At 43.9% G+C, this 14228-nt stretch overlaps 1 protein-coding gene across 1 annotated transcript; it reads left to right on the top strand.

Annotated features, from left to right (window-relative positions):
* Positions 1 to 463: 463 nt before the first annotated feature.
* On the top strand, positions 464 to 12848 carry slc35f1 (solute carrier family 35 member F1). Its single transcript, XM_031285609.2, has 8 exons — positions 464 to 917; positions 3399 to 3574; positions 4431 to 4558; positions 6293 to 6452; positions 9022 to 9178; positions 9645 to 9697; positions 9835 to 9989; positions 11916 to 12848. The coding sequence occupies exons 1-8, from the start codon at positions 820 to 822 to the stop codon at positions 12147 to 12149; spliced, it is 1161 nt and encodes a 386-aa protein (XP_031141469.1). The 5' UTR covers positions 464 to 819; the 3' UTR covers positions 12150 to 12848.
* The last annotated feature ends 1380 nt before the right edge of the window (positions 12849 to 14228 follow it).

Below are 14228 nucleotides of genomic sequence, written 5' to 3'. Positions count from 1 at the left end.
GCTGAGACATAGGGAAATTCTGCTTCTATTGATGATGGTGGAAGGATGTAGTATACAATGAATGAGCACGTTATAACGGGAAACTTCATGTTACAACATGATAAACAATAACAAGAAAATGTTCTTGTTATAACTTGATAAGTTTGTATGTTGTAATAACGTGAAACTATGAAAAACATCTTGTTATTACAATAGACTTTTATTTTTTTTACGTGATACTGATATGTTTTTCTTTTTTCTGCTGTGGCACCACTATGCTTCCGTAGATAAGGGACACAGGGAATGGAGGAGGAATTTGAACTGATGTAATTATATAATTCAGGCCATGGGCCTGGTTGTTTCACAACATGAATCCAATTTTGAATCACGTGGTAACATCATTTGACAGTAGCTATTTTGGACTTCGTTTTTTGTCCAGGGACTATGCTCTGAATTGATACATGTATGTCCATACATCCTGATATATTACGTCTTCATCCCATGAGGGTGTGTGGGGAAAACGACGCCACCTTGTGGTAAAATGAGCTTCTCCATGTCCAAAGCAGGACCTGCTTCGGAATCCTGTAGTTTCTAATCTAGGGATGGGCATCCTGGACCCTGCAGCAGGTTAGTTCCACCCTAACACCATCGGTACTGTGTATTCCCCCTTTTGGAACTGCGCTGCTGCCAAGCAACACGGACGGAGACAAGGAAGGTCCGCTGCCGCCGAGGTGAGCCTGCTCCCCGTCCCCTCCTCCTCCTCCTCCTCCTCTTTCTTCTCCTCCTCCTCCTCCGGTCTTCCTCGGAGCACAATGCGCTGATCTGCGCTCAGTCTGTGGAATGATGATGTCTGTCGTCTCCACTGTGGAGAGCGTTCCCAGAGGTACGGGCACCCCAGCGCCGAGCCTTTACCAGCGGATCAGGAGGGTCTTAACCAGGTAAGATGGTGATGACGGCGCTGATCCTCGGCGAGCATCCCTTTGCATTCACTCCACGCTCAGCAGCGGCTCATCACTGCGGACACCTTTTGTTCTAACACAACCTGTAACGTCAACCTGTCATATTCAGTGTGCCGCCGCTGCCGCCGCTGCGGCTGCATGAAGCATGTTGTGCAACAGATGTCAACATAACAACCAACATCACGTCATGTGTGTGTGTGTGTGTGTGTGTGTGTGTGTGTGTGTGTGTGTGTGTGTGTGTGTGTGTGTGTGTGACTGGGGGCATTCCTGCACCCTCTGGTACTGGAGCAGAGCCTGGGCACGGTGAGCTGGTTTGGTGCCTGCTGCTGGCTACCATCAGCCTGCCCTGTACTGAAGTTGTGCTGCACACACACACACACACGCACGCACACACACACACACGCACACACACACACATACACACACACACACACACACACACACACACACTTTGTCTACCCTTTCGTGCCATCTGCTGTGCTTTTATCCCTGGTCCCTGTTGTGATTGTGGAGCCTGGTAACAATCCAAATTTGAGACCAGCATATCAGACCCATGTCAGTGTGTGTGTGTGTGTGTGTGTGTGTGTGTGTCCCACAAAAGGATGTTATTGTAATCCATCCTTTTTTATTAAAAGCAGGCAGACAGAACTAAGCAGGCTCACAAACAAAGAAGGTGACATGTCAGGGAAGTGAACAGAATACAAACACAAAACAGTACATGCACGCAAAGAATAAATATGATAGATATTTGGGATATTAGCAATTTGGGACCTCTCAGTCCCAGCTAACCCGGCAGGAGAGAAAGGCTGAACATCAACTCATTATGGTGAGATCGGTCCAGTCTATGGTCGTAACTAGCCAGCAAGAAATAGCTGCAGCTCACTATTAGCTGCTGTGAAGTCCAAAGTGAGGTGAGGAAAATCAGAGTTCTTAATTTCAGTACTCAGGTCTATAATACATGTTCACAGTGAGCGTGCAGACATGGTCAAGAGATTCAGCTGTTGTTCAAAAACACAATAGCACAGCAACAGTCTCCAGAGCTTACAGAGAACGGTCAAGCTGACAGGAAGGCTGACAGTAACTGAAATAAATAGGACATTACAACAGTTGTAGAGAGAGAAGCATCTCTAACACACACATGGAGGAAACCTCCAAGTGGAGGGCCACAGCAGCAGGACCTGATGCCAGCTAAGAACAGCAGAGTGAGGCAAACAGAGAGCACAGGCTCAACAAACCTGCACAGTGGAAAAATGGAAAGGAAATACATCACCTGATCTGACAAATCAAGATACTGTATTTGTCCTCCAATGGCGTCCACAGTCACCAGAGCACCTTTGGGCTGAGGGGAATGGGAGATTTGCAGCATGAAGACAACCCACATACGAAATATCTAAGCAATGTTCCCAGCTAGTTGAATTTACGCCACCAAGAACTCAAGGCTATACTGGAGGCAAAGGGGGCTCCTACCAGCACAAGAAAGGTGTAGCTCATAAAGTGACCACTGCACATGTTCTCACTTTAGGTACACTAATCTTATCTTTATTCTGTTGCTCTGTAACTGCTGGATGTGTAAATAAGATCAACGTACCGTATGTGTTAATGTTGTGTTCACAGCTTGTTCCTGCTGCCCCTAGTGGCCAAGTTGAAGGTTTACGAATGATTTAAAGCAGAAGTGCCCAAATTAATTTATATTAAAGGAACATGTCGACTTATTGGGACTTTGTCTTATTCCCCGTATCCCCCAGAGTTAGATAAGTCCATACATACCCTTCTTATCTCAGTGCGTGTTGTAACTCTGTCTGACGCCCCCACCGCTAGCCTAGCTTAGCACAGATCCTGGAGGTAACTGGCTCCAACTAGCCTACTGCTCCCAATAAGTGACAAAATAACGCCAACATGTTCCTATTTACATGTTGTGATTTGTATAGTCACAGCGTGTACAAATAACAAGGTCACATGAGACACAGCCTGGGGGCGTCAGACAGAGTTACAACACGCACGGAGATGTGAAGGGTATGTATGGACTTATCTAACTCTGGGGGATACGGGGAATAAGACAAAGTCCCAATACGTGTTCCTTTAAGGGCCAAAATGTATCTGGATGGAAGGCCACAGGCCAAAACAAATTTAATAATTAATTTAATAGGGAAGTTTACCAGCACTGTGCTTTACATTGCCGAAAAACTGAGATTAATTACGTTTTAGTTGCACAAAATATATGTTTTGTAGTCATTACGGTTAGGATTTTACAGCACTTTCAAAATAAGAGGAGAATAAGCATGAGCATGTCAAATGCCATGGTGGGCCAAAACAAAGGAAGCATTGGCCAAAATTGGCTGGCCTTGATTTAGGGCATGATGTGTGACAGAAATATATGTAACTGCTGATAAATACTGAGACTATCATAGTTCCTTAATGAAACACAGATGAGCCTTTGTCCATGTCTCGTGTCCTCTGCAGGGACCTGTTGGTGACCCTGGCCCTGGGTCAGGTCCTGTCCTTGTTAGTCTGTGCTATCAGTCTGACCAGCAAGTACCTGGCTGATGACTTCCATGCGAACACGCCGGTGTTCCAGAGCTTTCTCAACTACATCCTGCTGTTTCTGGTCTACACCACTACACTGGCAGTCAGGCAAGGTAAACTGTGTGTGTGTGTGTGTGTGTGTGTGTGTGTGTGTGTGTGTGTGTGTGTGTGTGTGCATGCGTGCGTGCGTGCGTGTGTATGACTAGGGGGACATGTCCCCACCGCTTTTTGAAATGGTTCCTTTTGTCCCCATAACTTTTTAAAAGCAAATTTGTTTCAAAATGTTTTGGAAAGTACAACACAATTATCTGAGATATGTTTTGAACTTCAGCAGAAATCTTTTTCAAACACATCGGCGCTATTAAAGTCCAGAGGTTTATTAATGAATGCATACATTTTTCATTGATGTGAACAGGCGCAATTAAAGAGGTTCCTTCCACAAACAAAAGACACAAAGACGAGGAAGAGTAAATCATTCCTACATGTCACCAGAGATAACATTAAATGACAAAAGATGATCTACAGGAGAGAAAAAAAACCTTCCCACCCTACATTTTAGCATAAAAATTCAACCAGAATGCAGGAAGTGTTTAACGCAACAAAATTCACAGTACTAAAGTACTAAAGCTGTCAGATAAATGTAGTGGAGTAAAAAGTACAATATTTCTCTGTGAAATGTAGCAGAGTAGAAGTAGAAAGTGGCATGAAAAGAAAAGACTCAAATAAAGTACAAATACCTCAACATTTACTTAGTACAGTACTAAGTAAATTTACTAAGTTACATTCCACCACTGTCAGTACATGTAGCAAATGCACAGTATGTAACAATGACATCACTCTGGTCTGTTTATTTCAACATAGCTGCAGTCCCACATTTCCCAGTAGCACCTCTTTTTCTCACGTTGTAACATTGTAACATTGTAACATTGTATTCTAATGTTTTTACCCTGTCTCTCTCCGTCTCACCAGGGGAAGGGAACCTGCTGGCCATTCTGAAGCAGCGCTGGTGGAAATACATGATTCTGGGTTTGATAGACATCGAGGCCAACTATCTGGTGCTGAAAGCTTACCAGTACACTACACTCTCCAGTGTACAGGTGAGTTTCTGTAAAACTTTGTTTATCCTCAGTTTCCAACCGGGGGGGGGGGGGTCTAACAAAGGAGATGCTACTGAGTTGCACTGAGGTGTTGGGATGGTTACTTTAACGCAGAGATCTTCAACAGGTGGTCCGGGACCCCCTGGGGGTCCTCAGAGTTACCCTACAGAGTTAGGGGGACCACCCTAGTTAGGGGGACAATTTTTTATTTTTTTATTTAAAATGTCTTAACATGAATCCAAAATATTATTAGACAATATAAATCAGCCGCTTCAACATTAATGATAGTCTTACTAAGATAGCCATCCACACATACAGTTAATACTAAAGGATTCACTGTGCCACAAGTATGTGTAACATTAAAAAATGATTTCTAAAATCATGCCAACAATTATTATTTTCATAGCATAGTATTCTATGCACTAAAAAGATATGTAGCCATTGGAGACTTTAGACCCTCTTTAGGTGGGCTCAAGCCCCCCTAAATTTCATCTCAGCCCCCCTAAAAATTATAATAATAAAAAAGAATTAATTTGAGTGCTTCAAGTCAGAGTTTGTGAACTTGTCTGTTAGTGACAGAGGACAAACAATTACAGGTTCAAAGGGCTTGAAACAGGTTTAATATCCTGTGTGTCTGACGCCGATGCTACGCACCTGTAACCCCGTCAAGCTCTGAAGCTCAGAGTCCATTGTTGCACGGCCCACTGCTGCTGTTTACTGGTCGCCAGTCTGATGTAAAGCTTAGATCGGGCCTGAAAAATCAAGCCCGACCCTACCCGAGCCCGTGCACGTCATGTCCGTGCCCGACATTTATTTTAATACGTGGGCCGTTATAACTGACGTTCTCAACTACAATTCCGAGTCGTTTGAACTACAGAAATCTGTTTAGAAGAGGTATGCTTGGAGAAGTAACAAAAGAGGACATTGAAGGCTGACATCTTTTCTGGCATGGCGAGCCTGCTTCATGTGTCCGTTCATCGTCCCCGTTTTTTTTGCTATCATAGGCGAGCAGCGTGCCGCACTTAATGCACTCGACAAAGCCGACACATATGTTGTCACTGCCCACGACTTGTTTAAAATGGTTCCATACCTCCGACTTTCCTCCAAACTTGCTCAAAGTTAATTCTCCTGTTTTAATTTTTTTCTTTACATCGTCAAGCTCCATGTTAAACTTAAGGTACACCATACAGCACAGCAGGTCTGGTGTGATGTGTGCGAGTGGAGGAGACGCTGCGCATGATTATGGCATAGGTTTCTCCCCACCCAATTAGGCTAATAAAGTAGCCTAATGATTACAAAAGTACACAAATGCTTGATCAAGGGCCTGGCCCGGGCCGAGGATAGTGGCAGGAAATATCATCCGGTCAAGTTCGGGCTCGGGCAGAGAATCTAAACCCTATACTCCCATCTCAGGAGGCAGAAATTAGAGCTGTGCAATTAATCAAATTTTTAAACTCGATTACGATTTTGGCTCCTAACGAACACAAAAACTAAATAATCGAGAAAAACAATTATTTTGCACATTAGGTTTTGCACGTAAACTCTTATTTTGTCTTGTTGTCTGAATGAAAAAAAGATTTCAAATGTGAAAAGTATTAAAGCTGTAGTTCATAGTTTCTGCCACCCCCAAGAGGAATTCTAAGTAATGACAAAAAACTGTTGCCACGTCCACGTGATACAAGCCTTCCGTGACCGCGCATCATTATGTCTCTGTGTCTCTGTCCTTCCTGTCAGCTGTTGGACTGTTTCGTCATCCCAGTGGTTCTGCTGCTGTCCTGGTTCTTTCTTTTGGTGAGGTACAAGGCTGTCCACTTTGTCGGGGCCGGACTGTGCCTGCTGGGTGTCGGCTGCATGGTGGGAGCTGACTTCCTACTTGGTCGGCAACAAGGCCTTGGTGAGTAAAAGAACACAACATTACAAAGGTACTTTTGATTGCAGTCAGATCATCTAGGCCCACAGATACAGGTTGTTGCATTGCTGACCTTAAAGGGGAACCTAGTATGCTTTTCCGTATTTTTCCTCATATCTATAATGTTACAATGTCAGATTTTCATGTTAAACGTGGCCAGAGCTTCAAATAATGAGGTAAACGTATTCCAGAGAAATCCCCGTGAGCAAAAACCTCAGATTTCCCAATTTTCTAAAGGCTACGCTTTCAACAGGTTTTTGCCTACTCTGGTTTCTATGATTGGTCCAGGCAGGCTATTGCAGTTTTTCAGGCTACTGCTGTGTTTACATAGGACTAGCTACATGCTAACTCAGGGAAAGCTATAATCTTGGCTGCAATTGTTGTTAATTTCCCCCCCAATTTCATGTCACATCACTGCTGAAACAGGTAACATTTGGTCCAGAAGCTTTTATCTGGGATTTCTGTCAGTAAAAAGTGCTGCTTTATTCCATTACAATCCACTACTAACTACAAGTAGCTGCATGCTAACGCCAGGCAAACCTCTAATCATGGCTGCTAATGTTAATTTCTTCCTAGTCTCGCTTTGCCAGACCTTCCTCCACGGCACTGCAGAGGAGGGTCTGGCTAGTCCACACAGCATTCCGGGATGGGAGAAAAACGTGCTCTGGTTTATTTCTTTAAACCAATCACAATTGTCATAGGCAGTGCTAAGCGCCAGACGGAGCAACGGTGCCGCTACAAAATAGCCTCGGGAAGGAACTTGTTTTGGTGGAACGTGTGTACGTTCAAAGGTTGTTTTAGTCGTGCAACAGAAAACTCAGATTGGACAGATAGTCTAGCTAGCTGTCTGGATTTACCCTGCAGAGATCTGAGGAGCAGTTAACCATAGTCCTCACAAATCCACCGGAGGTTAGAATGTCAACACAAAGGAAGAGGAAGGCAACGGATATCCGGACTAAGGGACTGTTCGTTATTTATTTAAGGGGCCACCGGAGGAGTGGCCCCTCCAAAACAATTTGGAAAAAAAGGCATGACCCTCCCCCAAGAATTTATCAATGCCTTCTGTACTGGTTTGCACTTGGCAAAGATATACAGACTCACATTGTTTTTTAACAGCCATGACATACATGCTTAAACCTCTGCATTCTCATCTGACGCATCACACTCCTCTGTTATGGTGTGGTGGCCATTTCAGTAGATTTACTCACCAACATTGTGGAAACACAATAAGCATGGAAACTAAATACACACTTCCTGCATTACTGCATTACTTCAGATACTAAGTTACTCATCTAGTAAACTAGTATTCACATGAAATAAAACAATAAAATATTGAGACCAGTCAGCAAGGCATTCTAGGTAACATTCAACACACAAACTGGTTGCTATGGACTCGTCACTAGGCTTCCTCCACTTCGCCGTTTAAACAAAGTGGAATAAACGTATAAAAGTCAAAATATACACAAAACCCGCAATCAGTTAGTAAGCTGACATCAAATGTGGCATTTAGGAAACCTTTATTGCAACCTTAGCACGGCAAGATGTCTAGACTACTGCAACAGTAAGTTTAGTTTTTTGCGTCCTGCTGCTCCCATCGTCAGCCAGGTAATATTTTTTTTTACTAAAGCAGTATATGAAATCAGATGTATTACCTATCACCATTTAGTTGTTTTGTGTTATTTAAGATATTTAAAATATCTGATCATGTCAGATGTAATTATTCCACTCATTTTTTAAACAATGCAATTACCTGTTTCAGCCACCAGGGGGCAGTGCTCCTCCTGCCCCCCCCAGCAAACTCCGCGAATGCGGTCAGACCCATCTGGTAGCGGGGGCCGAGACTGAGAGCTACATGGATAAATATCCACCAAACAAGCCACTTTGAAATGTTGCTGTTTCATGAATACAAAAGTTGGGTTACCCCCCCCTCTGGACTGAAAAATGTTGGATGACCCTCCCCTCAACAAAGAATAAAAAGACATGACCCTCCCCTATTTTCCTCCGGTGGTCCATTCCATAAATACCGAACGATCCCTAAATGAGTGAAATCCAGCGGAATTTCCGTTCGGCAACGGAGCATTCCCCGAAGTGGAACGTCGTCGATATAGACTAATTTCTCCCCAATTTCCGGTGACATTACTGCTAAAACATATCCGGTTGGGTAGTATTTGGTATAGAAGCCTTTATTGGTGATTTTTCATGGTACAAAGTCCTGCTCCGTTGCAGTCAGTCTCAGGCTCTGAGTGCAACAACAGCGGAGATTCCAGAGACTCGTGGACATGTGGAAGCGCACTGACCAATCAGAGGAGACTGGGCTTTTTCGAAGGCAGAGGGTGAATACAGGTGCAGCATCCATGGACTAAAGTGTTTTTTAATTAAAGCATGTGAACATGTTCTAGTAGAATCACAAAATATAAGTAAGTAGTTACTTTAATGTGGCACAAAATGCACAAACACACGTTCATCCTCAGGGTGCATGTGAATGTTGCCAGTTTGCAGTTTGTTGTAAGTTAAACTCTTGCTCACGTGTATCTCCTTCCTCTTCATCTATCAGGAGAGGAGAAGCTGTTTGGGGACCTTCTTGTTCTGGGAGGAGCAACACTGTACGGGATCTCCAACGTCTGTGAGGAGTTCATCGTGAAGAACCTGAGCCGGGTGGAGTTCCTCGGCATGATGGGACTCTTCGGATCCTTCTTCAGTGGCATCCAGCTGTGAGTTGGTGTGGTGGGGAGAGATGTACCTCATGACACCTGGGCAGTGGTGGGAAGTGACTAACAATACTCAAGTACTGTTAGCACTTAAGTACAATGTTATGGTACTTGTACTTTACTTATATGTTTTAGGAGAACCCTTGCTTCTGTAAACATCCCATCTTCACCTTGACATGGGAGGGTTGCAGATGCTGTTGTCAAATACGAGTTAATTTTCTGATTACACTATAAGGCGTGTGTCCTTTTGGTTGTTAATGCCATGAATGAGTAGATTGTTGTGTTGCGTTCCAGTAAAACTGTACTCTGTACAAACCAGAGAACAGATTTTTTTATTGAGGTTTGAAATAGGTCTAATGCAAATGACTCTGTAGAGCTCAGTGGGACAACTTTCCCAGTAGACAATATGACGTTCCTGCTGTATGTGTGCAGGATTTGTGTTAATCTCTGTGTTTGTGCTCTGTTGCAGGGCCATCATGGAACACAAGGAGCTGCTGAAGGTACCCTGGGACTGGCAGATAGGTGAGAATGCACATCCACACATAAACAAACACACAAGTAATATTACCACAAAATGTAATTAACAGGTTACCCAAAAGGTGTTTAAAAAGCCGTGTGCATGTAACGTCTAATGTGTTTCTCCCTCTGTGTGTTTGCAGGTCTTCTGTACGTTGGTTTCAGTGCCTTCATGTTCTGCCTGTACAGCTTCATGCCGGTGGTGATAAAGAGAACGAGTGCCACCTCAGTCAATCTCTCTCTGCTCACAGCTGACCTGTACTGCTTCTTCTGTGGCCTCTTCCTCTTTCACTACAAGGTACTGTCAAACTGCCAGGAAGCATTCATTCGGTGATTTGCAGGTCAAAAGATGCCCAGACGTCGAGCATCACACAACAAAGTGTCGTTGCTCGGGTTGCATGGTGGTTAAGTGGCTGCAAGGTGTTGACGAGGAAGAAGAATGTGTTTAACAAAAAATACAATATCTGTGGTTCTGCTGCAGTCCGACAATGTTACAGGAGTGTGATGATAAATCTATTCTACACTGTAGTAACAGTAACACAACATCTATTCCCTGTTATTTAGAAGGTTTATGGATGTGGATTAGTGGATTTATATAAAGTGATTCTTTGGATTAAATGAGTTCTTTTTTACAACGTTATGGAGTTAACAGTTACTGGAAATGTTTGGATCACATCAGCTGTGCCGCTGACACAGCGCTATGTTAAAAATAGCCTGCTACATGTGAAGTCTGCGGACATATAGCAGTTTTTTGTTTATGGGTGCGGTATTTATTCAGTTTAGGAAATCCCACAATCTCTACAAAGCTAACGTTAGCTTAAGTTGGTTGGCTAACTAAACAGGGAGGGACTAGAAATCTGGTCTCTGTTGCTTTTTTTGTGTGAACAATACACACAATACAATATGAACACAGTTTGATTATATCTTTTATTTTGTTGGTAACCGTTGTATAATCGCAATATTGTACAAGAGGGTGTTATTTAAAGGTGCACTATGAGTTCCTGCATGGTTTCAGCACAATTTCATTTTTGTCTCAAATCGTAGGCATCTCTCCTTGATCCGCTAGCTGCCTGCCCCCTGAATACACAGTGAAAAAGCCCGGTCTCGGGAGACCACACAGGGGTCGTAAACGTCAAACAAACACTAGAGGCACAGGCTGTGCACCAAAATACAACAAACCACTCCAGTCAATCACCGACAAGATGGTTGGGGGTGGGGGTTAGTGACAGTAACGGTAGGTTTCCACACAGCAAAACACCAAGCAAATTCCGGCCAGCGAAATATTGCCTCGGGGGCCTGGTCGCGAAAACAACACGCCAGACCGCAACAGAACACTGGCTGCTAAGCAGCTAGCAGAGAGGGTTGAAGCTAGGTAGCATAGGTAGCTAGCAGGTAGTTTGCTAGCAAGCTATCGTTGCTATTGTAGCTTGTGAAATCCGTGTTGATAATTGCGTCAATGTTCGCCAACAAAACATGTAATCAAACAAATGCACAAATAGCCTAGCTGCCTGGCTAGGCTTACAATGAAATCCATGCTAGCGATTAGCCTCAGCCTTAGTCGGCTAGCTGAAAAGTTTGAGTGTTTAAACAAACATATACAGTGGTCTATTTAGTGGTGTATGTGCCCTGACTAAGTTCGTGTGTCATATAAATCACAATTTGTGTTGATACAGTACCAATGTTCGTGAAGAAACATTTTAATCACATACAAATTTTCATGACAGCGCTGATTACCTCCGCCATCTTGGTCAGACTTTTTTTGTAACTCCCGCCTCCAAACACAAACACGCGGACCTGATTGGTTCTCGAGTGGTCCTCATTTGAATAAAGTTAAACTTTCGTCAACTTTGTTTCGCTTGCCTCGGTGATTCGCCTTCATCTCGCCCAATCGGGCGATTTTCGTCTCCATTCAACCTTAATGAGAGCGAAGGGAAATTTCGCTGTGTGGAAACTAACTACCGTTAGTCAATTAGTCATGACAGTTACGGAAACATGGGGGGAAGGGCGAGCTTGCTCTGTTTTGTTTGAAATTTACTTGGAACTCATGGTGCACCTTTAACGTCATTATTGGCTCGGCAGTAATGCGGTTCGTAAGCATCGCTGAAGTGCCAATAATGACGTTAAATCACCCCCTCTTGTGTAATATGGCTTAATTAAACCAGCATAAAGCAACAGTGTAGAAATACAGCATCTATGTCTAAGTGTGTCTGTCTCTGTGTTGCAGTTCTCGGGCCTCTATCTGTTGTCGTTCCTCATCATTATCTTGGGCCTTGTCCTTTACTCCACTTCATCTACCTATGTGGCCCAGGACCCGCGAGTCTACAAGCAGTTCAGGAACACAGGCGGTCAGCCGGCCACCGACCAGCCTCCGCTCGGTACTGGAGACCTGGAGCCCTCCGTCACCTACACCAGCCTGGGTCCCGAGGCGGGGGATGAGCTTCCTGTACGTGTCGCCTAAAATCTGGCAGGTAGTTTAGTCTGTCAGCTGAGGGATCAGTGAGTCAGCTGCAGCTGTATACAGAGAAATAGTGCTGGCTGTACCCTGTCCGCTGAGTAGGGCAGCTGGGTGATCAACCAGGTAGGTCCAGGTTTTAATTTTATGGCCTGTATTGGGGGAGGGGGGGGGGGGGGGGGGACCAAGTTTCCACTCGCTCAGTGACCAAGTTAAGACAAATTCATGTATTCAAAATTTGTACCTGAAAAATTTAAAAGCAGAATGTTGTTAAAACAAATAGCAAAGTGAGTTGAGTTCACTGTGATCAAAGACTGTGAGTAGACAGTAGTGACTGAAAAAAATCATGTAAATAGACGGTATTGTAATTTTACTGTAATTTAATCTCCCGCTTTCATTTTTTTTATATCTGTCAAGAATGTTTGTGCTTAATACCGGTGTATATGCTAAAGTTGAAACGGTGGAATGTTGGAAGCAATATATTTCCTAACTTCACAGGGTTACTGAAAGACTGTTTGATTCTATGTCAACTTTATGACTGTATATAATCTCCTGTCTGGATTATTTACAAAGGATTTATTATTCCCCTCTTATAATTGGCTTTTGTATCCTGTTTGATGTGGTGCATTGAAGTTGCTGTCAACAATGTGCTTACAATGTTACTTATAGTAAAATAAAACATCTTTGTCAAAACACCCAGCCCACCAGTTCTGTGAGAAGAGTCCAATTTTAAAATGTACTTCAGTTCAGTTTACGAATACCATTCATGTGTTTTGGAATTGAACACTTGAACTAGCCTGGATGCCAGCCGAACTTAGCCCCACCCACAACATTTGAGGTCGGGAAGTTCGGTCTGGACTTGATCCGTTGTGGAGCTACTATGCTCAAACCAGAGCGGTTCGGACCAATCAAATTGTCAGGGCGGGCTTTATACGATGATGGACAGATGATCAGCAGTAACGTAATCAACCACGTCACCAAAGAGCGCTTGGGTTGAATTTGTTTACAACAAAGATGGCTGCAGCTGGAGAATTGAGATGTGTAGATTCTGCGTCTGTTATAGAATATATATAATTCATTCATTTTAAAAGAGGAACAGTGAACCGCGATCATGTATGTATACACATTGCCACACCCGTCCGCACGACACGGAAACTGCCGCCTCTGTCGAAGCCTGCCTTTGACTTGCAGCTTCTGTGACGTCTGTCTCCGTTGCTCTGATTGGTTGTAGGTCTATCTGTTGCTCTGATTGGTTGTAGGTCGATCCAATTGAGTGCAGAGGCATTTTTTTTCCTGGTTCGGTTGAAACACGCCCCATAATCACAGCCCAATGGAGCAGTATCAGACTCATATTCTGACTAGAATCTGAGTATGACCACGTCAGGCTACACTTGAACAGGAAGAACAATCTAAATCAGGGGTGTCAAAGTCAATTTCACTAAAGCTGCAGACACACTGACCAGACGGCCGACCCTCAGCAGAAAATGCAGTGTGACTGATCAGTCTCCCCGAGTTGGTCAAAAAAATGCCTCGGAACACACCAAAGCGATGAGACGTAATACGTCTTCATAACAGCAGGCGGCGCTAATATGTATTGTCGCCCAAAAATGAAAACCAGCAGCTGATTGGACGAACGCGTCACGTGGGTCTGGTTTCTCTGGAAATTCAAAGACAGACTGTCATGGTGGCTTGTTCAGAATACGATCTCATATTGTACTGTTTCTGAAAACATTTTAAGTGAGAAATAGGCCATACAGTTGCTGAATCTGTCTTCATTTCAGATCAACAAAGGTCAGTTTAAAAGATTTTTGTCAGATTTTGAGAGACTCTAGTCACGCTCACTCCGCTCCCCGTTTCCTGGTTAGCTCTCCACCAATCAGATGGGTCATTTGAGTCCGACTGCCGGCAGTGCCCGCCCTGCCGATTATACATGTCAAATCGGCCAAAATGAAGGCCGACAGCCCCTCAGACGGACGACGGCATGGAACACACCGAACAGACTCAAGTCACTGACCTCGCCAGACTGTCCAACGGCCGATTATCAGCTTGGTGTGTCAGTGCTTTAAGGGCCACACTGGAAAATGA

The sequence above is a fragment of the Sander lucioperca genome, chromosome 19, assembly GCF_008315115.2.
Source record: "Sander lucioperca isolate FBNREF2018 chromosome 19, SLUC_FBN_1.2, whole genome shotgun sequence".
NCBI classification, from domain to species: domain Eukaryota; kingdom Metazoa; phylum Chordata; class Actinopteri; order Perciformes; family Percidae; genus Sander; species Sander lucioperca.
Note: the sequence above shows the minus strand (reverse complement) of the source record. Positions and strands in the feature narration are given on the sequence as shown.

Bases quoted from the DNA above. Each gene is read 5' to 3' on its own strand.
- slc35f1 (XM_031285609.2), top strand. From the start codon at position 820: ATGATGATGTCTGTCGTCTCCACTGTGGAGAGCGTTCCCAGAGGTACG. The intron at 918-3,398 runs GTAAGATGGTGA...TGTCCTCTGCAG, and splicing joins ATCAGGAGGGTCTTAACCAG to GGACCTGTTGGTGACCCTGG. The intron at 9,179-9,644 runs GTGAGTTGGTGT...GCTCTGTTGCAG, and splicing joins TTCTTCAGTGGCATCCAGCT to GGCCATCATGGAACACAAGG.